Source organism: Quercus lobata, chromosome 12, assembly GCF_001633185.2.
Source record: "Quercus lobata isolate SW786 chromosome 12, ValleyOak3.0 Primary Assembly, whole genome shotgun sequence".
In the NCBI taxonomy this organism is placed as follows: domain Eukaryota; kingdom Viridiplantae; phylum Streptophyta; class Magnoliopsida; order Fagales; family Fagaceae; genus Quercus; species Quercus lobata.
The window spans coordinates 39,392,638-39,420,218 of record NC_044915.1 but is presented as its reverse complement, the minus strand read 5'-3'; the positions used below and the strand labels follow the sequence as shown (position 1 = coordinate 39,420,218).

At 33.5% G+C, this 27,581-nt stretch overlaps 2 protein-coding genes across 7 annotated transcripts; one reads left to right on the top strand and one right to left on the bottom strand.

Moving 5' to 3' along the window:
• The first annotated feature begins 6,303 nt into the window (after positions 1 to 6,303).
• On the top strand, positions 6,304 to 15,091 carry LOC115971359 (protein TPX2-like). Of its 6 annotated transcripts, XM_031091230.1 has the most exons (17): positions 6,304 to 6,975; positions 7,412 to 7,567; positions 10,085 to 10,323; positions 11,082 to 11,132; positions 11,296 to 11,393; positions 11,502 to 11,580; positions 11,715 to 11,777; positions 11,865 to 11,915; positions 11,995 to 12,053; positions 12,417 to 12,486; positions 12,576 to 12,641; positions 12,744 to 12,806; positions 13,010 to 13,075; positions 13,172 to 13,213; positions 13,370 to 13,476; positions 14,364 to 14,398; positions 14,483 to 15,091. In XM_031091230.1, the coding sequence occupies exons 1-16, from the start codon at positions 6,795 to 6,797 to the stop codon at positions 14,380 to 14,382; spliced, it is 1,410 nt and encodes a 469-aa protein (XP_030947090.1). In that variant the 5' UTR covers positions 6,304 to 6,794; the 3' UTR covers positions 14,383 to 14,398; positions 14,483 to 15,091. The 6 variants fall into 6 exon arrangements, with proteins under 6 accessions (XP_030947090.1, XP_030947092.1, XP_030947089.1 ...); XM_031091232.1 differs by having other exon boundaries at positions 13,400 to 13,476; positions 14,364 to 15,091; XM_031091229.1 differs by having other exon boundaries at positions 14,364 to 15,091.
• An 84-nt stretch (positions 15,092 to 15,175) lies between these two features.
• On the bottom strand, positions 15,176 to 22,551 carry LOC115971358 (LRR receptor-like serine/threonine-protein kinase ERL1). The gene is made up of 27 exons (XM_031091228.1): positions 22,134 to 22,551; positions 21,428 to 21,566; positions 21,201 to 21,272; positions 21,009 to 21,080; positions 20,812 to 20,883; positions 20,648 to 20,719; positions 20,409 to 20,480; positions 20,159 to 20,230; positions 19,986 to 20,057; positions 19,829 to 19,897; positions 19,598 to 19,669; positions 19,369 to 19,440; positions 19,225 to 19,296; positions 19,072 to 19,143; positions 18,917 to 18,988; positions 18,723 to 18,794; positions 18,556 to 18,627; positions 18,407 to 18,478; positions 18,213 to 18,284; positions 18,038 to 18,109; positions 17,855 to 17,926; positions 17,699 to 17,770; positions 17,558 to 17,631; positions 17,279 to 17,410; positions 16,842 to 17,180; positions 16,082 to 16,452; positions 15,176 to 15,891 (listed from the first exon to the last, which is right to left on the bottom strand). The coding sequence occupies exons 1-27, from the start codon at positions 22,249 to 22,251 to the stop codon at positions 15,532 to 15,534; spliced, it is 2,970 nt and encodes a 989-aa protein (XP_030947088.1). The 5' UTR covers positions 22,252 to 22,551; the 3' UTR covers positions 15,176 to 15,531.
• Between the last annotated feature and the right edge of the window lie 5,030 nt (positions 22,552 to 27,581).

Genomic DNA, 27,581 nt, shown 5'->3' with positions numbered 1-27,581 from the left:
TCTCTTTCTCTGTGTGTGTCTCTCTTCTCCAAGCAAAAACAACCAACCTACCCCTCATGGCCACCGCCAGCCACCACCCACTCAATGTCACCACCCAAGCCACCACCCGCAACAAAACCACAACCAACCACCGAATCAATCAACCCACACCCACCAAAGAGAGATCGAGAACCTACAACCTCAACACCCAACAACCCACGGCACAACCCACAACCAACCACCGAATCAACCCAGACCCACAAATCAACTCGGCACCCACAAATCAATCCACACCATGGAATCAACCTAGCATCTACAAATCAACCCACACCCACCACCAACAAACCCCGATCAACCCATCCATACCCAGAGCGTCTCATGTCCAACGTGGCACTGGCAGTGGAAGCTACATTCAGGGAACACATCCACGACACCTTTGACGAGGCCCTTGGAAAAACAGCAATGGCGGCATCGTCCTCGTCGTCACGTCACTCATCGTTGTTGAAGTGGAGATCGAGAGTCAAAAAGAGACGAAGAGGCATAGAGAAAGAGAAAGAGAGAGGAAAGCAGTGGAGAGAGGCACTACACAAGAGAGAGTGAGAGAGAGAGAAAGAAAAATAATACGTAATAAGAAAAAACTCTAACAACTTGCTACAGTAGGGTGTCAAAGATGACACCCTACTGTAGTAAATATGAAAAAAAATTAAGAATATCATGCTTGATGCAGATGATATTTTAAGGGGATGAGAGCTAAAATTAGGATTTAGCATTTTTCACATCTTTGATGTGAATGCTCTTAGAGTAACAAGAATATAAACACAACAACAATAAAGCTTTAGTTCCAAATTTTTTGAAATTAGTTATTGATCCTAAATAGATTATTCATGATTAGCTACATGTATTCTTTTCCTCCATTATATTCTATTTGAAGTCATTATCTTTGTTATTTCTTTAATTGGCATGTATTTTTTACCAATTATACTCTAAGTGCTATTTTACTTGAAGATTACTTGTAAATATATCAATATATATTAGCATAAGGAACTTAAAAAATTAAAAAAAAAAAAAAAAAAAAAGCCTCCATGTGGCTTTGCCACCATTTATGAGGGGGAAAAAAAGGTGTATGACAAGTTACAATTGGTAAAACATAGAATGAAATGCTAAGAATGTGATAGAGTATTTTTGTTTTGTAGGTCTCTTGCTTTGGATATGGTAACAACTAATTTTTTTTGTCTAAGAATAATTCTCACTAGATATATCATGGTGATGCTGATAGCCAGCTTGCTCAACAATATTAATAAATTGATTAATCATGTTATTATTTATAGTCAAATTAACATTTGTAGTTTTGTACTGGCCACCAACTCATATTTCATAAATAAGATTGAAATGAGACTAGAGCAGTCTCCAATGAAAAAAAAAAAAAAAACAACAACAACAACAACAACATCCATTTTTAGGGATGGCAACCAGATATGACAAGATCAAATCATGGATACTCTCTTTTTTGAGGTTGGAAAAATTGCATAGAGACAAAGTGAAGTAAGTAGGGATGGGACATGCATGGTGGAGACAATTTACACTTATGAAAATAAACTAAATATAATAAAGGAGGAGAGACGACATTAAGAGCCTATTTGTATACCGTTTATTTTATTAAAACTGAAAATTTGCTGAAAGTACCGTAGATAAATGTAAAATTTAGTTAAAATAGTATAGTGGGCCCATAAATAGTACCAAAAAGTGCAGTGGGACCTATAAATAGTAACAAAAATAGGCTAAATAGTGAAATAATTTTCAATTTTCATTGGTATCCAAACGGAAACTAAGGATCCGTTTGGATACAACTTATTTTGCTGAAAACTGAAAACACTGTAACAAAATAATTTTTAAATGTGTGAATAGTACTGTGAAGCTCATTTTTAATATTTTTTCTGAATAAAGTATATGTGGGTCCCATGAATAGTGTGTGAACAGTGATAATTGTCCCCTAAAGCAAAACGCGTGGAAAAAAAAAAAGCAGAAAACACAAAACGCAAATGCAAAATAATCTGTATCCAAACGCCACCTAAGTGTATGTTTGAATTACGATGAAAACTCTAGCATTTGGCGTTTTTCTGCAATGGGTGTTTGTCAATGAGTCTCGTGCACTGTTCACGAGAACCACAGACCTCTTTTTTAACAAAATTTTCATTAAAACTGAGTCTCACGGTACTATTCACACATTTAAAAATTATTTTACTACAGTATTTTCAATTTTCAATTTTCAGTAATAAGTGGTATCCAAACAGATCCTACTTATAGTTAAGGATATCAATAATATATATATATATATATATTTTGTTACACTTACCTTTAACTTTAAATAATATTATACTGTTTTTTTAAAAAAAATTTATTAAATGTAAATTTTGAGAAATTCATGGATTGATTATATATATTTTTTTTATTTGATCCCTCAATGTCAATGCTAGCTAAATTTCAAGATTCCTTCCAGGATTTCCGGGCAGGGCATTCTTTTCAACTCGATGCCTTTCTAAACGTATATTCCTTCGTGTAGGTAAAAACTATAAAGGTAGGAAAGAATATGCAACGTGGAGTAGTACTGTTTAATAATGATTTCATGATTTTTTAACATAAAAAGGAAAAAGGAAAAGCAATGGCTGTAGATTGAAGAACATATTCTAATTATTACAAACTTTCAAAATAATGATGACAAAAGATGATTCAAAGTTGATGAATTATCTTTTATGGTACATATTAAAATATTACTCAAAGTTTTAGGTTGTCTTCCCTTTTATGGTACATGAATGCTTTCTCCAGTTGTGCATGTGTAATTTGAAACTAAATAAGGAACAAAAACAAAGAAATCTGTCTCTATCTCTTTTTTCTTTTTTTGCTAAGCAAAAAACTATTAAGAGATACTCCCTCCATCTCAAATTGTTTGAAATTTTTTTTAAATGAAATCTAAAAAAATACTCCTAACTATTGCCATCTGTTTGTTGGGATTTTTTCTTTTCTTTTTAAATGATCCTAAAGATAAAGCAAGGGTGTAATTGAAAAATAATAAATTGCAAATTACACCCCTAAAATTTGAGGTGTTTGAATTTTGCACCCTGAAGTTTTAGAATTTAGATTTCATCCGTGGAGTTTAGGAATGTTTAGATTTTACACCATAAATTTTAGAATTTGGATTTTACCTCCTAAATTTTAGGGGTGTTTGAATTTTAAATCCCTAAAATTTGGGGTGTTTATATTTTACACCCTAAAGTTTCAAAATTTGAGGCTGTTAAATCCAAACACTCCCAAACTTTAGGGGGTAAAATCCGAATTCTAAAACGTCAAAGTGTAAAATCTAAACACTCCCAAATTTCAGGAGGTAAATTCTAAATTCTGAAATTTCAGGGTATAAAATCCAAACTTTAGGAGTGTAATTTGCATTTTAAACATAGAAAAATTAGTAAACTAGTGGCTTCTAATTTTAGAAACAATACGATAATTTGGGACATCATAAAATAGATAAGGATTAACAATTTATGACGAAACGAGTAGTATGACTTATTGAACAACATTTCCTAGTATATCTATTCAATTTTAAGGAATTGATAAATACAGCCCAATTGATTGAAAAAACTTTATTTGGCGCTTTTAAAGTTGTGATCAATTACCTTTAGATTTTGAATTTGCATGGAGCGTGGACCTTTCATATCACTTGCTAAAAAACAAGCACTTCTTTCTTACAAAACCTTGTAAGGATTTGACATTAATGGAGGAGTGGGCAATTTCAAGAAACAGAGAACATAGGACTAGGAAAAAACGCCGAAGGAGCACAACTCACCGTACATAATTACGTGTATAGGGCCTTTTTTTTTTTTTTTCCGAAACAGACAAATAAGTATAGCCAAAAATGACAATCTTTATCTAAAAACTTTTTTATGTTCAGTTTAAATTTCAAAAAGCTTGCAATATTTGGGCTGTAGCTGTTTGTTTGATTTCTCTACGGTCAAATCATGCTAACAAAATTTGATATGATAGATGGTAATTTGGACAATGTATATGAAATTTATCTGTTCACATTCTCTTTCTGTTTGGACAGTATATTTTACAAGCAGATTTAGTTTATTTGACGTTTAGTTTTGAGTATTAGGTGTTGAAATTTGGTTAATTAAGATATGGTTATACACTTATACTTAGGGGGAAAAAAAATTAACTTTAAAAAACCATACACAATCAAATAAGCTAAAAAGGTTAATGAAAAATCTGATAGCAAACAAAATATATTTCGATAGTTAATTATAGTAGCTTTAAAAAACATAGAAAAGTAAAGTAAAGTTAGCCTAGTTAGGCTTTAAAAAACTAATGTAACTCCGAAAACTAATGTGGCCTTAAAAAAAAAAAAAGCTTTCACATCATAATCTCTTCTAAGTCAAATTAATTGACATTGATAATTGTGTAGTCCACAGCCGGAGTACGTTTTTTATCTTCAAAGATTTTCACATTTGAAGTGGAACTCATTATAGGAGTGTGAGATATAGGTTGTAGGTCTAATTTAAGAAAAAATTTACCATGCATCAAGTGCATGTATCTCCCCTCTTATGTGGGGTCCACCCCATGTGAAGGGGGATACATGCACTCGATGTGCATGTAATACCACCTCCTCGTTTAGTAGGTTTTCCACCCTAATACCAATCCGACCCTAATGACAATAATAGGAGTCTGAAAATTTTTAACTTTTTAGTCATATAACTTTTTAAATAAATTATGTAACTTGTTTAAGTGATACATGTAGATAGTTTTATAAATTAGTATGTAATGGGTTAGAGAAAATTCCTCCAAACTAGTTTGGAAGAAAAGTTATCATAAAAATTACAAGTTTATAATGGATTAGAGCTTGTTCGGGTCACCAAGTTTTTTTTTTTGTTTTCAAATGTAGAAAATTGTTTTCTAAAAATTGTATTTGAAACTAATTGTCTAGGACAATTTTACCCATTTTTTGTTTGGCACTCGTTTTCTCATATAGCTGTTTTTTTGTTTCCCTTTGCACTATTTCACTTTTTTTCCCCCTCAATTTCTTTAATAAAAAAAAAAAAATCACAACCACCCTACTTTGGTTGCCAACATGCATGGCCCCACTTGATTTCATTTTTCACAAAATGGCATTGAACTCTTTCTTTTTCTATTCTTTTTCTTATTCCTTTTTTGCATCCTAAAAATACCCAAAATGGCAAAATGTGTATTCAGTTTTTTGTTCAGTATTGTAGAATATGGATTCAGTTTTTTAGAAAACTAAAAACAATACCTTACTGGTGGGGCCCATAGTTTTTAGAAACTAAAAACAAAAAACACCCTGAATACAGTAGAACCAAACATCCTTTTAAGTTTTTTTTTTTTTAAAATATAAATAAGAAGAATTTGGAATAAAATTCCAAAAATTTAATATAATTTGTGTACCACCCCACTAAAGGTACGTTTAGTACACTGAATGTAGATTACAACAGAAATGGTAATCTTATTACCAGAAATAAAATGTGTTGTAATGGAATAATTAAACATATTCATTAGTTTGGTTGTGAGTTGTAATATTAGAATAAAACTTATGATCTATTTTAGGAAAAATTTCATTCATACTATTATATTTCCTAGAAAATAATATATTTTAAATTTTAGAGAGATGAGTTATTTTTTTATGATTTTTTATTTCCATAATTGTTAGGTAGATATAGAAAGTTTATTTATTTGGAAATATATAAATGTTAGAAATTATTACGTATACTAAGGAATAGCTATTACAACCCTTTTAGAGATGAATAATTATTCTTCATTTTAAAGAATAGCTATTCATAAGGAATGACTATTCCCTGTAATAAAAACATAACAAAACTATTGAATAGCTAAACCATAGCAATAACTATTATATTACAGTGTCTATTACAGTCTACCAAACATGCCATAAGTTATTAGCCTTTTGTTCATTAAAATATGACATTCGTCTAAATACCAAAGGCACAATAGTCATAAAAATGAGAAACGTTATCCACCTATAATTTTGGAGGAAGATTATAAACAGTTCCCAGAATACATAAATAATAACTCATAATTTTGGAAGAAAATTATAGACAATTTCTAGGATACAATAATATCGTACTCCCCTTTAATAGGTGAGAGAGGGGACACAATATTCCTGCACATTCTCTCTAAATTAGGGTTTTGGAAAAACAGAAAGGGGTGACCCCACCTCCACCGTTTTAAAAAGTGGGACCCATCAAAAATTTGGGCGCTATAAATATATAGTGCACACAGAAACGAACAACAGTTCATCGCACACTTCATTCATCCTCTTCCTCTCATCTCATGCATGTATGTATGTTAAAAAAACACCAACCGAAATTCTCGGCTCTCTCTCCGTTAACTCCAACCAAAAAAAAAAAAAAAATTAGGGATTTCGATTTTCCATCCAATCACAACACTATTTTCCCCCTAACTCACTCACTTTCCCGGAAAAATATATAAAAACAGAGAATTGCCGGGAAAGTTTGAGAGAGAGAGAGGAAGAAACTTCTTCTTTTTCGATTTTATGGAGGTTTGAAGGGAATGATCGAAACTTTCTCTCTCGCTAGCTCAGAAAGAGAGAGAAAGTGAGGGAAAATCGTTAAACCAATGGTGTTTGTTTTGCTGTTTCTCCCGGAACAGTGAAAAACCAGAGCTTTTTCTTTCTTCGAATCTCTATAAAAGATTTTTTTTTTTTTTTAATAATTTAAGGGAAAAAAATAGTTACGATATCAATTGGCTGGTTTCTGTGAATCAAAAAAAAAAAAATGGAGGAAGAAGAATACTTGGAGGAGTTTGTTATCGAACCTTTTGTTGGTGGTGAAGAATTGGATCTCAATTACGAGTTCGATGCGCCTCGGTTCCACGACTTCACTCTGCCTGAGACGGATTTGGAGGCCTTCGAAGCCGGCCGCTGGTTCAATTCCACGAAAACTTACCCCCCTTCGCGTAAGCATTTCAGTCCGTAAATTGTATATTTTCGTATATATGACTGCTTATATAATTTATTGCGATTGAAACAACTTGATTTTAATGTTTTACCTTCGTCATTGATACTGTTTTTATTATACAGTAATCATAATTAATCATAAAGTCGGGTTGGGTACATAGTAGACTTATTGTATGTAAATTTGTAATCAGAAATTTAATATTTTGGACTTTGAAGTGGGGAAGTTGTGAAAAAATGAATGGGAGTTTTTAGTACCGTACTGGTAACAGTGACAGTTCATCATCTACCTCAATGGGCATCATCAATTTAATTTCAAATTTTTTTTTTTGTTTTGGTGGTTACAAAGTTATGATCAATTATAGTGTCATGTCATGTCAATGTCATGTGGTTTAGTCTGCTTCAAAGTTTTTAATTTTTTTATTTATTAATCTCTAGCTTTCATGATAAAGTTGAACTGGGAAAAAGGAGGTCTTGTGGAAATTATAACTTCCTCTGATAAATTGAGAAATGATGAACGCATGAATTATATTGGGAATGATTCTGACAGTTGCACAACTCCCAAAGTTTCTGCAACCGATGATAATAACAAAGGTATCAATTTACTCAATTCTTTAACTTCATCTTTTCCTGTGATAATCATTATGAATAAAATCAATTTGGTTATTAGTCTCAATTTTTAATCATTATCTATGTTTGAGAAACTTTTGAGCATTTTCATGCTGAACATGGTTATGAAATTCTGGGCTACAATCATATGATAAGTTTAGCAATAAAATTACCATGTTTTGGCATCAATAGTTAATGAGTTTTTGAGATAATGGTTAGTTAGCCCTGGGTCAAATTTAAAACAAAATATTCTAATGACAATCGTGACAATCGTGATATAGTGATTAATGGAGATTGGTTGTTCTAGGATGTTTACCTCTTAGCATTTGATTTGGTCTATAAATCTTTTTGTTATCCTTATCATAGGAAGTTAGAAAAAGAATTTTTCCCCATTTTTGAACAAGTTATGAAATGATAGTTACCATATAGGCAATTTTTTTTTTTTTTTTTGATAAAATTTAACTACAAAATTGGTTATAGTCTAAGATTACAATATTATTCAATAAAATAATTATTACTACATATTTTGAAAATCTAACTGTTGAATTGTATGTTCTTTACGCTTTTAATACACATATCAAATTTGTGTCAATTGGATATTATTTACTATATGATTTATAAAATTATATTTTATGCATAATTTTAAACTATAAAAACTTGTAATTTAAACAATTTATTGATGACATAGCTATTGATTTTCAATTTTCTAGAAATTTTGCAAGCACAAAGTATATAAAAAGAATATTTAAATTAATAGTGGATTTGTCAAAATTTACCTCCAATGAAAAGATATTAAGTAAGGTTATAACCTGAACATACAACCAATTTTGAAAATAAACTTTTTCTTTTTTTCTTTTTTTTTTTATACTTTTCCTACATTCAGAATTTTTTATCCCTCATCTGGTCCATGCAAGTCTCTTTGTTTTGCTCGTTGGTGGGAGGTAGGAAATCCGAAAACCGGCTAAAGGTTCTTCCTCCAATATGAGGGGATTCCCCACTTTTTGTTTTGTTTTTTTTCTTTGGCTTCTAAAGGGATAAATGAAGAATCAAGTGGTCCAGAAAACGTGTATTGTAGCTTTCAGTTTTAATTTAAGTACAAGTGGATCCATGTTATTTCCGCACTCATGTAATCAAATGAAAACAATAGAGGATTGTTTTATTCTATGAGCCAATCTCTTTAGTGACTCATATTATTCTAGTGTTCTATTTTTTACCTTTATATATATATATATATATATATATATATAAAAGAGCCCCTGGTTTGAGTAATTGTTGTTGTTGTTGTTGATTTTTTTTTTTTTTTTTTTTTCTTTTTCTTTTTTAACTTGAGTGCCTTCTAAAAGTAAAATGGATTTTTGGCAATACATGGTAATGACCAACAACTCATATTGCAGTACTGCATAGTCCTTTTTTTTTTTTTTGGGTGGTGGTGAACAAAATTTAATTTAATAAGTCACTACAGGAAGCTATAAAATATAAATTGAATGCCATCTAAATCTAATGTGACTCTTAAGTAGCACTTACATATATACAAAATAAAAATCTAATGCGACTCTAAGTAATAAATAATTTTATGTGCTTGCACATCAAATGCAATTTCTGTTTACTGCATCAAAAGATGCTTGTTTCAGTATTTTTGGCCCATATATGTGTGGATATCTGGTATATGTCAGTTGTGTATCTAGAATGCCAATTTTGCACTGCATTTTAGGTTCTTTTAACCTTTTTATCATACCCATTTTTTATCTGTCTATAACACATGCAGTTTTGTTATCATCTTCATTGTATTCTCAAAGTCCAAATTATTTAATTACTTGCAGCCTTTGAGAGAAGTAATTCCCTCCCTTTCAAGAATCTTGCTTTGATTAGCCCAAGAGTTTTGTAACTCAACTGGTTGGCATATCTTAGTGTTTTAAGACATCTAGGGTTCAAATCCCCTCACCCCTATTTTAACTATTGAATTATCAAAAGAACCTTGGTTTGATCAAAAAGTTCTTTTGCTTTTCAGAATAGAGGTTCATGTACATGGAATGTATTTTTCTCCCCCACCCTTCCGTGGAAGGAGACTTATTTTAGTGAGAGCTTTGTAACACTGGTGTGTATATATATATATGGTTAAACTTGCATTTGGGCAGTGAAAATCAAGTGCTAATATGTATGATGCCCTGTTGGTAACTGATGACAAATACTCAACCATATATTATGCTAGGTTTGAATTGTATTATAAGGATTCCTTTATTCCCTTAATCCAAACTTGAGTCCCAAACACTTATATTTACCAATATAGTGGGTGCATGGTTGCAAGAGGTCTAATGGGAAAGTCATCAGCATCTTACCAATAGGAAGTTGAACTTGAACCACAAGCAATGGCAAAGGTGCTTTCATATTATTTAGCTTGTGCATGAATTTAATTCTGTTGCTATAGAATTCACTCTTTAAGTTTTTGTTGACAAATTATTACAGAAGTATTTATTCACCAATATGATTGCATGTCCTCCACAGATTCATTTAGCAGTGCTCAGATGGCCCAAGCTAGTCCAAAATCTAAAACAAACTCCCCTGTCAAGTCAACTAGGAGTTCAACTTTAATGAAACCAACAGCAAGTCATTTGGCCAAGCAGAACAAACCTAGGTTTCAGAAGAAGTTAGAGAATATTGATGAAAAGGGTTCAGGGAGCTTTCCTGTGATTGACAACCAAGCTACAAAAAGGCAGAAGTTGGAGGCTGGTTACTTGCAGAAGGTACACTAGAATTTGTTAATTCGGTATTTTGATGCCTTTGATCTGTTTATAATTGTCATTATAGCCATGAGTTCTGGAGCATTTGTATGCGTAAACTACATCTTCAAACTGAAGGTTTTACAATTATGTTAAGACTCCTTTTCAGGCCAGAAACAGAATTCAATTTTAATTATTTTAAAGATTGACATAAGTAAAACATCGTCTTAGTAATACACAGATGCTTCAATCTGGATTGAACTTAAGAGATTTGTAAATCATTCACTTCACTGAAGGTCATTTTCATTTGCAAAAATGTAATGATCTGTTTCAAATGTATGTTGACTCTCTAGCTAATTTTCCATGGTAAGTTGTAGCGAAGGAAACACTAAGATTTGTAAGAATAGTTCTGGATCTCCGAAACACTGCCTGCAACATGAATATGTAGGGACTGATGAGACTATATTGTAGATGACACAATGCTTCTGTTAACTCTTTATTTTTCCCCCTTTTCTCACATCCATTTATTAGTTATACAACATGGGAATCGTAACATCTTGTGTTGATTCTTTTGATATTTATCTGGAAATGCAGAGTTCTGATTGTACCTCTTAGTTTTTTGGATTTTCGAAGTTTAAGCTTGCTAAACTAGTAAGATGTCTTTAGAATTTGGTTATATACTATATTCAGTATTTTTTTTCCTGGTAGAATAAAGTATTCAATAGTTAACACTAATCTCTCATATGATAATCTTAAGAGCATTCCTTAATTTTGCAAAGCAGGTTGCTCACCTGAAGCATCAAGTTCTTTTGCTTCACAAGGTACCTAAAAAGGTATGCTACATATGTCAGGGAGTATATGCCCATGCTTAAATTATTATCACCCTTTCACTAAACATATCTTGTTTAACACATGTTTCTTTAGTAAACACTATTTTTGTCAATGCTTTCTGTATCATCTGTTGATTGGCTAAATTGTTTTGAGTTGTTATTGCAGGTTGCAACCATTGATGTTAACTATGTGCATACTAGACTTAAAGTTACTATTCCTAGAGAACCTGATCTGGCAACAGCACGTAGGGCCCAAATACATAGGTATAGTCATTTCTTTTAAGATTGTGATTGTGAATATATACATCTTGAGGTTGAAATACCAAAATATGCATAATGAGTTGATGCCCTATTGAATGTTCTGAACTGCAGGTCTAAGATCAACACAGGGTTGGGTGAACATGCAGAATCAAATACCCATAGCTTCAAAGCGCACCCCTTGAACAGAAAAGTTGGTACTTTTCAGTTTATTAAGTCAATTCTTGTTGAGTTTTGGGGGAATTTTACATTTCTGAAGAAATCTAATATGATATATGTATGGCACAACACATGACCTTGTTAACACATGACTCTTGGGCTTTGCAGATTCTCGAGGCTCCTTCATTGCTTCCTCCTAAAAAGAAAATATCACAGCTGCAAGAGTTCCAAGTAATTAGCAAACAAGTTTATTTGCTGTTGTCTTTTTATAATGGGTGCTTTTTTGAAATATCTTGACAACATTCAATTGCTTTGTAGGTGTTTCACCTGAAGACCTCAGAGAGGACTACGCAACACACATCCAGTAATGTAGGTCATAAAGATGATCATTTCCACAATATGTTCTTATATTCTCCAATATCAGAAGCTAATAATCTCTTCATTGCAGGTGGGGAGCATAGATAATTTTAAATTTATTTCACAATATGAAGCCATGGACGGTAAAAGGTAAAAATGTCTAAAATTTTAGCATCTTTTTGTTCAAAGTTGAAGATTTTGCATTCATATCCTCTCTAGTGTGAAGTGTTTGTAATAATACTTAAGAGTCATAGTTTATTGCTGTTCCTTGTGACTTGATCCACATTTCTGAGCTTTTTAATTTCTTTTTAGTCCTAATATTTTCTCCAAGAATCTGAAGTTCATTTTTCTTATGCAATGAACAATCACATAGAATATCTGATTTTTGAGCTCAATTATTTTATTTTTCCTCTTCCTTTATGATGTTCTTCATACATGCAAGCATTTCGTACTCATTTATACAATATCTTCCTATCAGATGCTTATGCTTTTATGCTTAATTTTCAATCATAGGCTAAATGCTTTAAGCCAGGAGAAATGCAAAACAATCAACAAATCTAAACCTCACCCTATTACTAATAAGGTAATTTCATTAATAACATTTGGAAGCCCTTTATTGAGATTTTTATTGTTAGTGATAACCATTTGTGAGCCATGCTGCACCCAATACAGATACTTTCAAGAAAAGAGAAACTTGGTGTCTTTCAAAATTCCAAACAAGAAACCACAGTCCCAAGGGTAACTTAATACAAAATCCTTTATGCACAGCTCTTTATATTAATGGTTTACTAATTCTGAAGTTATTCCTTCTTTTAACATTTGGCTTATGCTTCCTATTAGGAACTCGGTTTTTCAACAGATAAGAGGTTTCTAGTCGAGCCACCAATAGAATTATTGAGTAAGGTATGAATAAATTGGGGTATTTTGTGATTTATTCTTAGGGTCCGTTTGGATTGAATTTATTCTTAGTCTCCTTTTAGAGTGGATTTATGCCTATTGTATTGTCAAGTAATTTTTGCATAGATGTATCTTGTTTTCAATTATGCAATTTATAAATTCCTTGTGTCATATTAATATAGCTACTAATATGCTGTCATAATTGCCAGCTCTCCCTAGCATCTGATGCCCAGCTCAATGGGAAATCTCCGTCAAGAAGTCCTCTGCCAACTAAGGTTAGTTTCTTCATCCTTTGCTTGTTGGAAGACAGAAATTGCTAAGTTTATTTTGTGTTCTTACTAATACGTGAGTGTTTTCATTGCTCTATTAAGGATTCAAAAGAGAACACACCAAAACCTTTTAAAGCACGCAAGGTATGTTTGTGTGGCTACTTACGACATTAGCTAGCATTTTGTAGTTTCTATTAATCCAAAATTATAGGGAAACCTAGTATTTATGACTAGAAATAATTATATTAAAGTTTCATTATCTGTTTTAATGCTCATGGTTTCATTACATCCAAGTTGTAGGTGATAAATTTGTTCGAAGAAAAATTGCAGAGTTTGGGTGGGAAGCAGTATCAATGTGGGAGTTACAGGATGATTCCTGAAGTTGGACCACAATTGTACAGTAACAGGTAGCACTTGGTTCTAAATTAGTTTGAATTGAAGTATACCTTGTTATTTGTTCAGTCTTATTGTATGGAACATTAGATACTTTTCAAAAATCATGCAGCTTTTTTCTTTTTCTTTTTTTGAGTTTAATTAATGTATATAAGTAATAATTTATTCTATACATGAAACCAGGGAAATCAGATTACGTTCGTGGTAAGAATAGGGGTCATATTATTTTCACAAAGTTAATAACTATCCTCTTTCTCTTTTCTTTTAAAAATAATAATTCATTAATTACAACAATGGGGAGGGGAGGGTTTGAACCATGGTTCTTTTAATAAATAAAAAACAAGCTATGCCACAGACCTACAAAGCTCTTGGCCATAACTTTCTTTTAGGAACCTGAATTTAAGCAACAAAAATATGATGTCCACCTTATCACTGCAAGTGACATTGTATGTTCCCTTCCCTTCTTTGTACTTATCAAATGAGGAGTTTTTTTTTGGTCTTTATAGTTTTTTTTTTTTTTTTGGTGGGGGTAAAGAAATTTGGAAAAGGAAAAACAGGCTTTCAGTCATGCTATAGATGTTGTGAAATATAAGATTGGTTATTAGAGATTATTTAGACAAATATTTTTTTAAATGCATTTGTTTTATTCTGTTTCCTATTTTTGTACTGCTATGAATCATGTTAATCTCTTGTGATTTATGTCCAACTGAATTCTTTTGCAGAAAGTCTAGGGTTATAACAAAAATTTACAAGATTTTCACAACACCCTTATTTTGAGTTGTGGTGATCTTGTTTTATATATATTTTTTACATATGTTGGGTTGACAACTCAAATTGTTATGAAATTTTATTGTGCCCGTTAAAGAACTGGTTGGTATTACTTATGACCTTCATATCGCAGGAGCAGAGACATATGCTGAGAACAAGAGCATGAAGATGCCCTTCCATTTTTTATGTCAATGCTTTACCCATGCATTGCATAACAATGAGGACCTTGTACTCCATCAAATTCCAGGGAAGATGCCCTTACCAACCCAATATTTCAGGGTCTATAGTTGATAGCAGCTTTTTGTGCTTTCTCAGTTGTACTATGGTTGATAACAAATTTTTGTGCGTTATCAGTTGTAGCGAATGAAATAATAAATCCATTTTTTCCAGTTGTAGTCTTAATAAAATTAGCAGAGACCAGCATTGTAAAGCGTTCTAGTATCTTTCCTAGTTTCCTTGGTCTTATCAAAAGCTTTATGTGGCAGATTGCAATGCAGAAAAGCCTGAGAAATATAGAGAAAGATTCATGTTTTTCCTCACGGAAATATCTCAAATTTTCTTGTCATATAATAGGTTTGAGTGTCAAATATGTACATTTTACTATCAATTTTCTATTTTGGAAGTCAATGGGGTCGTATAGAATATATGATTTTACATTAGGACGTTGTGTTGTGCCATGGAACCAAACCTTTCACAGGTACCACCAATTATCAGCACTCCTACAAATGCGCCTCATAGAAACCCATAGGCTTCGTACTGCTATGGTTCCACATGTGGTATATATACAAGTCCTGACCTTCTTTTATTCAACATTTCTTTAACGATGCTCACCAGCCAGTTAAGCATCAATAATAGGAGTGGTAAAAACACTCGTGAGCCTGTCTCAGAGAAGCAGAATCTTACAGGTTCAGCTAAATCATGTGAAACTATTGAATGACAAAAGCATTTAATAAAGGGTTATAACTGCATATATTAATTACACTAGAACATAGACTAGCTGGCACCTGGTACTTAAACAAAATAAGTGTACCTACAGATAGTCAGGGCTATGATTGTACAAAAAGGCTGGAGATTTAGCTGTTCAAAACTTAGACTGATCTGTTGTATATAGAACTTAATACATTAAAATAGTTAGTAAAATGTTGTGGAACCTAGTCAGATGGGCATAATAATCTAGTTGGAAGAGAACTATGCCCATCAAAATCAAAACTTGGGATTTCCCCATGTTCCATCCTTCTTCTTTTTTGTTCTTTCTGTTTCTGTTATAATGGATGCCAAAAAGACTGAAATGTAAACTTCCTTCAAAGGGAGTTCTTGGATATAACTTCACCAAACTGAACAAGCCACTGAGCATCAGATGAATTGTTGTGCTGAACTTGCTGCAGCTGCATGTTTGATTGTTGCTGTCCTTTGTCAATCACAAATTGAGCATAGTCAATGGTCTTCGGTGGATCAAGACAGGCTTTTCTGGGAGGCGCTGGAAGCAGGGAGACCAAGACCCTTGCAACCTCATGCATGGTTGGCCTCTCAGATGGGTTACGCTTCGTGCACAGGAGAGCAAGTTGGAAGGTCTTCCTGACATGGGATAAATCCATGCATGTTACAGAAACCTCGGGGTCAACAGCCTCCATTACTGTGTTATTATCTGCCTTTGACAATATCTGAGAATATAACTCAATCAAGTTAAAAAAATGGATGAAATAATTTAAGACCAAAATCAACTACGTCAATCTAAATTAATGTTTAAGATCCGTCAAGATTCAGAGCCTCTAACACAAGTTGGAAAAATGTATTCATCCATAGACCATAGTAAAACAACTCAAGTATAAACTTTGAGAACAGGAAACAGACCAGTTGATGCAAGTTTGACTCATTGTCCACTGCCTTCTTCCCAGTCAGTAGCTCCAGAAGAACAACACCAAAGCTATAAACATCCGATTTCTCATTGAGCCGGGAAGTTCGGGCATACTCTGGGTCAATGTAGCCTATAGTTCCAAGAACATAAGTGGATGCATGAGTTTTGGCGGTAGAGATGCATTTGGCAATCCCAAAATCAGAGAGACGAGGCTCAAAATTCTCATCCAGCAGGATATTTGAGGACTTGACATCCCTGTGTATAATTCGGGGGTTGCAGTCATGATGAAGATAGGAAAGTCCCTGAGCAGCCCCAACTGCTATTCTCAATCGTGTCTCCCAATCAAGTTTTACCTTCTTTGATGATCCTGTCATGTACGTCAGCTCAAAACAATCAGGCAGTGCCAGTTCCAATTAATTAATTAAAATTTGAAATAAATAAATAAACTGGTAAATGTGTGAATTTCAACTGTGTCAGGAGTTACTTCCCTCTGTAGAAGACTGAAATCTCAAAACAGTCAACAGTATTCAATCTCACAGTTTATAACCCAAACAAAATCTGACCATTTGGCTGTTTCTTAAATTAGTTACCACCTTAAGTTTTATTTTATAAACGTAATTCTACACCCAATCAAAGCATCAACTATAACAACTTCCTGTGTTCCACAAATTAAAAGAACATGACAGCATTCCTTTGCACCAAAACTTTTGATATTAACATAACGAAAACAAACAACAGTTCAGGCAAGCAACTAACCATGAAGCATATCCCACAGAGAACCGTTCACCATGTAGTCATAGAAGAGGAGGTTCCCATAGGGAGACAGTGCATAACCATGCAAGCTGACCACGTTCCTATGTCTGATGCTACCAATGGTTTCAAGCTCAGTCTCAAATTCTCGTACGTTGTTAGGATACCGGTTGTAAATTCGCTTAATTGCAATGGGTCGGGAATTCTTCAAAACACACGTGTATACTGTGCTAGAAGCACCATAGCCTATGATATACTTCTCACTTAAATTCTCAGTGATTCTCATTATATCATCAAAGGTGTGAATAGCCATATCCATGCGAAGAATTACCATTTTAGGGGGGCCTGGCAAGGAAAGAAGCACATTAGGATACAGAGTTAAAGACATGCAATATAACCCACTCCTTTACAAGTCAATTTAGCATTACAAAGAGTAAAATTACCTTGCCCTGTTCCAGTAGAACCCTTTGTCAAATGCTTTGGTTGGTTGGATTTGTAAATAGCAACTATTACCATAGACAATAATGCGATGAGGCCCAGAGTCAGACAAATAACAGCGGCTCTAGAGAAAAGTGCTGGGGTAGAGAAAAATATATTGCAATATTAGGATAAAATTCCAACAGCCAATCCCATGAACAAAAGCCTGTGATCGTTATGTATATAATGGTAGCAGAATCTGATAGATACGTAACAAAATCACACCAATAGAAATGAGCAAGTACCTCTAGATTTTGGCATGTAAGGTCCACATATTGATCCCAACCAGTTGCCACACAATAAAGGATTACCAATGAAGCTGATATAAATGAACACAAGTCAGTACAGGAGCCTACATGAATGTAGACAACGATTATTTCCCATACCTGTCTGCTGAAAACCGTGAGAAGTTCCGCATAGGAGGTACAATGCCTGATAAGTTGTTGTAAGAGACATTCCTAAAATATTTGGGAATTGAGCATTAGAGCAATCCTCATAAGTTACATGAAAAAACATGTTTAGTAACAGGAGATTCAACTTACAAAGTGGCTAGGCTGAAACAATTTGTTAGTTGATCAGGAATTTCTCCACACAAGTTGTTGTTGTTCAGAATCCTACCATATGATATTACCAAAAGGGAAATGACATTAACATGAAATCCAGATATATGCTAGGTACAAAACCTTATCAAATTAGGAAGGGGCAGCAGACGGGATGACACTTACAGAGTGACAATATTTTGCAACTGCCCAAACTCTGGAGGAATGCTACCAGAAAGGTTATTGAATGACATATCACTACAAAATTAAAGGTAAAAATATAAATACCAAAGGATAGAGTATGAAATGTGATGGCTTAAGAATACTCAGACAAATACACCCATATGTCTGATTAACTCACATAATTTGTATGCTTCTGAGGTTCACAAATTCTGCTGGTATAGGCCCGTCAAGACAATTGCCACTTAAATTCCTGACCATAAATTTTCATCAACAACATTATTTGCCATGATATATGGTAAACCAATGACTCCAGAGAGAATAATCAAAAACAGATATATAAAGGGAGGGGGGGGGGCTAAATTACAGACTTACAGGGTGAGAAGATGCTCAAGATCACCAACAGAAGCTGGAATTGGACCAGAGAAATTATTTCCTGAGAGATCCCTGCCAACATGGAAATTTGAGAAGCCTCAGCTTAGATGGACTCCAACTGACATAACAAACTTCATTATGACACTTACAGTGTATCGAGATTAATAATATGCCCCAGCTCAACAGGAACCCAGCCTTTGAAATTGTTTTCTGATATATTTCTGCAGGAGCAGAATATTTTTCTTAGATCAGTCTACAGGAAACATGTACAACTCAATCATAACTTATTATTTGATTTCAATGAGTCATCACTTACAGATAGGTCAAACTCTCTAGATTGCGGAAACCCAATGGGATCGATCCATTTAAGCGATTACCATGTACATTGCTTCAGAGAGAGGATACAAAACCAAACACATTACAAGTTAACGTGCGTAGAGTAGGTGAAAAATAATAGATAAAAACAAGTAGTTGATGACAAAAGTCGTTACAACAAATTAGACGTCTTACAATTGATTCAATGCTGTGCAAGAGCTGATGTTGGATGGAATGGGTCCTTCTAGCTCATTGTCGGCAAGATTCCTGAGGCATTGTAAAACGAGGAAATTAACAACAGAAAACTGTTGTAAATTACAAAAGAACAGACGATAGTAACAAATACGCACAATTCAAACAACTGTTCCAGCTTTCCTAGTTCAGCCGGAATCTGCCCCACTAGTTTGTTATCATTCAATTGCCTGCAAATACTCCTGGTTCAGTACACAAGAAAAAATATAACTAAATGATCTTAAAGATTAGTGTGGTGGGATATATCTCACAAGTAGCTGAGCTTTGACATGTTGCCAAGCTCTGGAGGAATTGGCCCGGAAAGCTTGTTGCCATGGAGATATCTGGTGAAACAGGTGTCAAATGCATAAAATCCCTTGGTAAATTAGTTTACATTTCAGGCAACAGGAACTCACAGTTTTCCAGTGTATGACAAGTTGCCAAGTATTGGCGGTATGGGCCCAACAAGTTGATTCTCACTCAAATCCCTACAAAGAGTGGATATAAAATACACAACTCTTTAAAATTTAGGCAGAAGATACTCGTAAAAGCCACATGAAAAGCACTTCAATTAAAATATCATGGCAAAAACAAAACAGGAAGAAAAAAATTCTTTAAATTGTAAGCAATAACATGCATACGTACAGGACAGCCAGGGCCTGCATTAAACCAATCACCTCTGGAATCCTCCCCGTTAGCATATTTCCCTGCAGGGACCTAAAACACAAGACAAGATTGCTGAAAAATGCCCCAATGGTTTTGAGTGCAGAATGAGCAACAGAATGTGATAAAAAATAAACAAACTTTCATCTCAAAAATTGTACAGTTCCTTGTGTGATTGAAATTGACAAAATTCTAGTCTGGCAGGAAACTTACAACGTTGCCACTTGTAGGAATCCAATATTGAACGGAATCTCACCAGTGATTTGATTGTAGGAAATGTCACTGAAATTACCAACACAAATTAAAAATTTATGAAAACCTACACTGCATATAAAGGGAAATGAAAAATTACATAAGTAATGAGACTTACAGGATTTCAAAGCTTGTACAGTTCCCAATGCTGTCTGGGATTGTGCCGGTTAAATTATTGCCTCTAACATCACTGGAAATAGAATAAGATAATTTCAAGTTGATGATCAAAGAAAATTCCAAAAAGAAGGAAAACAATGCAAAGTGAACACAAGACAGAATTTGAGCACTCACAAATACCACAGGCCGGTTAATTGACACATATCAGGCGAGAGTGTTCCAGTCAATGCATTGCCACGTAACCCACTGCAAACACAATTTGAACCAAACGATTGAAAAGTTATAGGCTTCTACCGTCTGATAATATACCCTTCAAACAAAACAGAGCCAAAACATCAAAGAATACCGTCCCCCTTTCACCAAAACATAATGCAGATGACAGGATGGTCTAATTGAATCCCTTAGTGAGGACTCCAGTACTTACAGATATTGCAGTACTTCATTCCAATATAGAAGTCTTGGGATGTCCCCCGTAAGCTGATTCCGGGCAAGATCACTAAATATAAAAATACCAAAAGAAAAGCAAGTTCTATCAGCAGAAATGAATATGCAATGATCTTAATACATGACCAATTAGGAGATTAACATCATAGAAAATTACTGCATTCTAGCAGCCACTGGGAGCATATAGACTTGAACACATGATAATCAAGAGAAGCTTACAGTGTCTTGAGGTTCGGTATCTGAGTTAATATTGAAGGAATAGGACCAGTGAGCTGATTGTTCTTCAAATTCCTACACGCAGGGAATTGGCTTAGTTCTTACAACAAAAACATGTCTCTGTGAAATATAACATGCGGAAAGGCAATGTATAAGCAAAAACTTACAGAAACTCAAGCTGCTTAAGCTTAGATATCGAAAAAGGGATGTCCCCATACAGCAAATTATCAGACAGCTCCCTACATTCAGAGTAGATTTATTTATTTTTAAATCTATCAAAAGTACAATGCTTTCAAAGTTTTGTGTGGTCATATCCCTGAAAAGGGATAAAAAACAAAGAAAAAAAAAGAGACAGAAATTATACAGATGCACAAGAGAACCACAGTTTCCAATTTCATCTGGGATTTGACCAGTTAGCTTATTCCCTTGAAAGTCTCTGCAATTTTTCCAAGTACATAACACAATTAATAGTCATTTATATGAAGCCTGTACAGAAGCATCACAAACTTTAAAAAAAAAATTAAAAACAGAAGTGCCATAAAAGTCAAAAACATACACGGATACAAGATATCTCAAATCTCCAATGGCTGGTGAAATCTCTCCACCCAGGTTCAAATTAGACAAATTCCTTCAACAATGAAACAGAAACCTTAGAATTAAACAAACCCATTTGACACTAACATTTTAACAATAAGAATACAGGATAAAAAAAAATGCAACGGTATAGCTCATCGGAGTTTTAGTGCCAAAAAAAGAGCGTGGGTATTAGGAAGAGAAGCATACAGAGAAAGCACAGAGAAGCTGGAATTGTCGCAAAAGACACCTCGCCAGGAACAGTAATCTTGGTTGTGCAAGTCATCCCAGTCAAGCAAAACATTTGCTACGTTGCTCAGCGAGGCCTTTATCGACATTAAGGCTTTGCCTACATAAATTACATCCACACCATTTATGTATTAGAATGAGAGTACGTGTGCGTGTTCACTTACCAAAATAAATACGCATACAGTGATATTATCTGATAATATGGTTCTGTGGGACAAGCAAAAGAATATAACTTTGCATATAAAGAGAGGAAGTCTCTTTTCGTAATTCCGTTTTTGGACCCTGTTTGGATGGTGGGAAAATGTGGAAACGCAAGGACCAAGAACAACAGGGCAAGTGATGGGACTCATTGACTTTGGTCAATATGAGTTGAAAATACTCCAAGAGAAGCACAGACACGCAGTGAGGTTTCAAAAAACTCATTGGTTTTTTTGTTTTGTTCCTTGTTTGGAAGCAAGGAAACAGAGAATCACAAAGCATAAGCCATTAATGGTTTTTCAAGGCCAAAAACAACAACTTGGACTTCAAAGTTGGAAGCTTCTTATTATATAGCTTCTTTGGGCTACAAAACAAGCTTCAACCATAGAAAATTCTTGGCAGAAAGAGAAAACAAAACAAAACAGAACAATGCTCGAAGTTCAAACACACACAAAAAAAAAGGAGATACCTTGGTCATCAAGTGGTGAAACAGTAGGACATAGAAAAAACAGAAGCACCATTATCAAACACAAACACAAAGACAGCTCCTTCCTGCTTCTCCACTCCAACAACACCCATTTCTCCATATTGTGTCCAAAGCAAAATGAGTGAGAGAGAATGAACAAGAAGAAGGTGTTATGAGAGAATAAACTGAAGATGATATAGAGTTCTACTATTGTTTGTATGACAGAGAGAGAGAGAGATAGAGCAGGCGTTTAGCGTGAACTGTAAGGAACACAGTTAATGAGTCTGGCCGGGAAGAGTGTGTGTACTGCAGAGAGATAAAGTGTGTAGGAGAGAGAGAGAGAGAGAGATTTGAGAGAGATGTAAACGGCGGTGAAGCGACGTTAAATTGAGAAAAGAAAGAGAGAACGAGACACACACAGCGGCCGTCATTCGTACTCTCCGTTTCCCAATGTTGTTGCATTTTTCGACAGGCTAGCAATTGTTCACTGTTACTCCCACGCGCAACATGTTTAGGATTTTCAACAAACAAATAATCAGCTTATTTTATTTAACTTTCAGTTTTTATTTTTAGTTCTTTTAACAAAACACTAGGTAAGTTATTCTCAATTAAAGATTAAGAAAATCCATATTTCTAGAAAAATGGGATTGAGTTGGAATTCAAATATTCATAGATATTTGTCACTGTGTGATTTGCAATAAAAAATGGGAATAAATTTTCCAACATTCTTAAAAATCCTAAAACTTTACTTGGACAAAACGTCCCCTTAAGATTTTCAAATTTTGATATATACTTTTTAACATGACATATCTTTTTTATCTAAGCCATTTAGTTTATGTACTGTGATGAGGTGTCTCTTAAGAACCTACTCAACTTAAAATGACATAATTAAATGAATTCAAACATTAAAAATTTTATGGGGTAAAATCAAAATACAACAAAGTTTAAGGGTTTAAATTGAAAAAGAATATCAATAAATTGCAATTTACCCCGAAATTTAGGGTTTAAAATGATATAGTTTTGAATGAGAAAATGTCACTATTTTGAGCTTAGTTAGCTCTTAATGGGATACCTCATTAGTCATTACAATGCATTAATGGAATAACTTAAATCTAATATTTAAAATCTTAGGAGAAATAATCAAAATTATCTTCATTTCTTTTTATTATTTTTTTTTTAATATAAGAAAGCTGCCTATGGCTTTAGTTATTGCATATGAATTGGCACGCGCATTATTGTATGGCGCGTGAATAGTGTCGTACGAGGAGATATGTGTTAAAGACTTACAGCGTGGCAATGACAAAAGGTGGCGTAGGATAGGGACTGTAATTGTAAAATTGTTGGAACGAGTTAACGAAACTGGAAAAAGGCTATTTCCACTGCCTTGATGAAAGGAAAAAGAAAATAAAGAAGATATGTGTTTTGATAAAAGAAGAAAGAGAAATGAAATAAATAAAATGTATTATACACTTTAATCCCTTTAATTTATAAAAAATATATATAAATGTAATTTTATATAAGTAAAAACTTTTTAAAAGAATAGAAATCTGCTTAGAATCTGCTTATTTTATTGAAATTGAAATTTTTTTACTGAAAGTATTGTAAATAAAAGTAAAAGTTAATTGAAATAGTATAGTGAAATTTATAAATAGTATCAAAAATTACAATAGGACTCATGAATAGTAAAATAAGTGGGCAAAAATAATTTTTGCCAAATGGAAACTAAGAATAATTTTATGGATTTTGATAGAAAATTAAAAATTAAAATTAAGTAGAATTTAGGGAAATATTTTCTCCCCACATTAAAAATAAAAATTAAGTAGGATTTTATTTTCTCTCCACATTTTAGTAAATCGTTTTAAGTAATTTTTTATGAAAAAATGAAAAAGTAATTAATTATTTTGACAAATTTTTTTAATTTTTGATAATAAAAAAAATTGAAAATAAGTGGTTAATGTATTTTATTAACCAAAATGTCGTTTTTTTTTTCCTGCTTCCACGCATAAATTTTTTTTTGTCTTTTTATTATTATTATTATTATTGTACTGTATCTTGGTGGGGAAGTGATAAAACATAATGGATCACATAAAAAAAGGGTTTCCCGCGTTTCTAAAATGACCACAAGAATCCTGCTTCTGTTTCTGTTTTTATGCAACAAACCATAAAATTAGGACAAGAACTTCTATTACAAGAAAACCTTATTTCAGGATATATTGGTCCACTTCACTTACTGCTCACTGCTCACATTGCTCCTTTTTTCACAATTGAAGGACCACATTGCCCTGACTCCTCTTTACATCCACACATATTTATTCGTGAGAGAAGTTTATGATATATCTGAAGCTCTCTGTGGATGTTCAAAATTGTAGTTAATTTTGATACCTTTAGGTCAAGATAGTTGGGATTCAACTCATTATAACTCACTCTAATTGAAGTTCAATGAGCTAGACAATGATAGGTGATGGACTGTGGTTATATTAGCAGCTAGCAAAACACCATTCACCTGTTTTGAGAATCGGAAACAAACATTGTAGATATCCTTTTTGCTAGGCATTATCCATTGTGCCAAACCAACCCCACCTTATAAAATAATGACTGAAAATATGGACTAAAAAATGGGTAAGTAAACTGAGTGATTCATAGCCCCAAAAGAAAAAGACCCTAAAGTGACATAAATCTTGGTCAACTGAGAGCAACAAGTTTGACGAAAAAATTGACACACACAGTCTTACATAGAAATGGTAGCGCATTAAATTAGTAAACAAAAAGAAGCAGCTCTCTTTGCAGGAATCAAATAAATATGGGTTGCTAATTCAACAGTAATTTAAAACCAATGGACCTGTCTAGATTTTAGGATGTGGGTAGTTTTAACAATCAAATAAAACCAAATATTTCATCACATATATAGGCCGACCTAATTGATCATAATACACCCTAGCTTAGCTTGAAAAAAAAAAGTGTTGTTAGGGTAGATCCAATCATCCAAAAATAATGCAAGCAATTATTTATAATTATGCACAAAACTTGGACCTGTTATGTCAGCTCCATTATAATTGGGCTCTCTCTCATATTCATCATCCATCTTAGTCTAGTATAGATGGTCCCCTAGTGCAAAATGTGATTCGCGTGAACACGCGCATGTTGTTATAACTCGTTCTTTTATACCAGTCCTTCTATTGCCTATTGGCTATTGGTTCCTGCAAAAATTTACCAGTAGTTTCTTGCAGTACTTTGTCTTGTAGGGTTTGTTTTTTTTACCATACTTTACGTAACAAGGTAGAGATTTTTGGAAGGTAGGAAATGAATAAAAACACAAACATAAAAGGGTCGGTCCGGTCGCAAAAAGACCAGGATCATTGTCTGAAACTTGCAGCACTTTCAGCACTTAAGTAACAAGCAGGTTAGCCTCGTATAAAGCTGCTCATACCACTTCAATTTTTAGCTAAGAGAAAACGCTATTTTACTTTTACTTTATAGTAGTCTTTTTTTTGTCCGTTGAGTCAGTAAAAATACAGTGTCTTTTTTTACATTTGCCGAAAGCGCAATGGTGCTATCGCTTACAAGATTCTGAAACGGGTTAATGGGCTGCTTTCCTTTCCAAAGCGATGTGTGCCTTTATTATTTGCCGAGAAGAGTAAAGGGTGTAGTTTAATTTATATTAAATGACCCATAAAAAAATTATATAAGATAAAAGGGAAAATTGAAGTTGTCTCTTATGATTCTGTTATTTTTTATTTAATTAAAAAATGCATTTCTACCTCATTAGAAAAAAGTTATATAACAGAATCTTAATAAATGAATCTAAGAAACAGCAGTTGAGGTATTATACAGTCTTAACCGACAATAACCTAATTTCAAGTACTTTTCCAAAATATCAACACTACGGTTTATGATATTCATAAAAAATAAAATAAAATAAATCTAATTTGTATTCAACTACGGTTTAACACTTTTTACCACTTTTTAAAAAAAAACCCAAATTTATACTGCACTTTTTAAAACTGCCATTTTTTCAAAAATCACAAATCAAAACGCTGAACCAAAATTACCCTTGCTGGTTATGTTACTCCTTGTATCATGACACCCACCATACGCAGCCAGTAGGATGTATGGGATATTTGACATTAGGGTCCGTTTGGATACAGCTGAAAACTGAAAACTGAAAAACACTGTAGCGAAATAATTTTTAAATGTGTGAATAGTATCGTGGGACCCATTTTTAATGAAAAAGTTGCTGAAAAGTGAAATTTGTAGGTCCGTGAATAGTACACAATGTGCTGTGATTGGTCAAAAAAATTTGAAAAGTCAAAGTTTGCGGCTACTGTTCATTAAACAGTGCATAAACAGTAGCCGCAACACCCAAAACGCGTATAAAAAAAAAAAAAAAAAAAAAAAAAACTGAAAAACGCAAACGTAAGATTGGGCAGAAAACGCCCAATCCAAACGCACTCTAAATGTATTTAAAGTTTGTCTGAAGAGTGGGCTCGAATTGAATCTCGTGGATAAACTCAGATCCTTCGTATATGTCCAACAACGGTCTTGACTGCATGCTCACAGTAATTGCATTGTGACTATTATACATGCACAATAAAGTGCTAAGGTATCAAATGATAAATGGATGACAACCATAGATGGAGAACGAAGTAAAAACTTGGAGGGGTACTGGGGGATCTTTTAAACAATATTAAATGTCGTTTGTGCTTATGAACCAAAATATATACAGTATTATCTAAAAATATTGGTAGTACTACCTGATATTAGCCCAACCCTCATTGATAAGTTTTGTATTTTACTCGAAATATAAAAAGAAAAAGACTAGACCAACGTGTGGAATGTGAATGTTATACATGTTTTAGTCACATTATTGGTAAAACAAGAACTACTCCTACATAAAATGGTGGATATGGCACAAGTAGCCTTTGTTGCAAATAGGTGGATTGAGATGGCAGTGATTGAAAATACTAGAGTAACAAACACAATTCATAAAACTAATATCATTTTAATGAGGCGGAGTCCATAACGTAACATAAATTTTATTTATTTTTTATAAGTTTTATTTGTCATGACACATGTAGGGTCACAATTTGGAGCCCAAACCCAAGTTGTATGGAGTCTTGGTCTAACGAGCCCAATACAATAAATATGTAAAGAATGGGTCAAAGAACTAGATCCTAGCGAGTTGGACAACGGTTGGTATTAGACTAAATGACAATCAAACACAAATAATAGATGTTGATATCAATGGACTTTCAGTCCAAGGAGGTCACCGATATTGTATATTGATCACAATTGGATACAAAGACAGTTTTAGATCGTTACAATATTTTCTCTCTCTCTCTCTCTCCTTTTTCCGATCCCTATCTCATGGGGATCTCTCACATTATATAGCCTTCTTTGAACCATCTTGATCCTACACTTGTTGATCATCCGAATTCTTACTTGAGCGTCTGT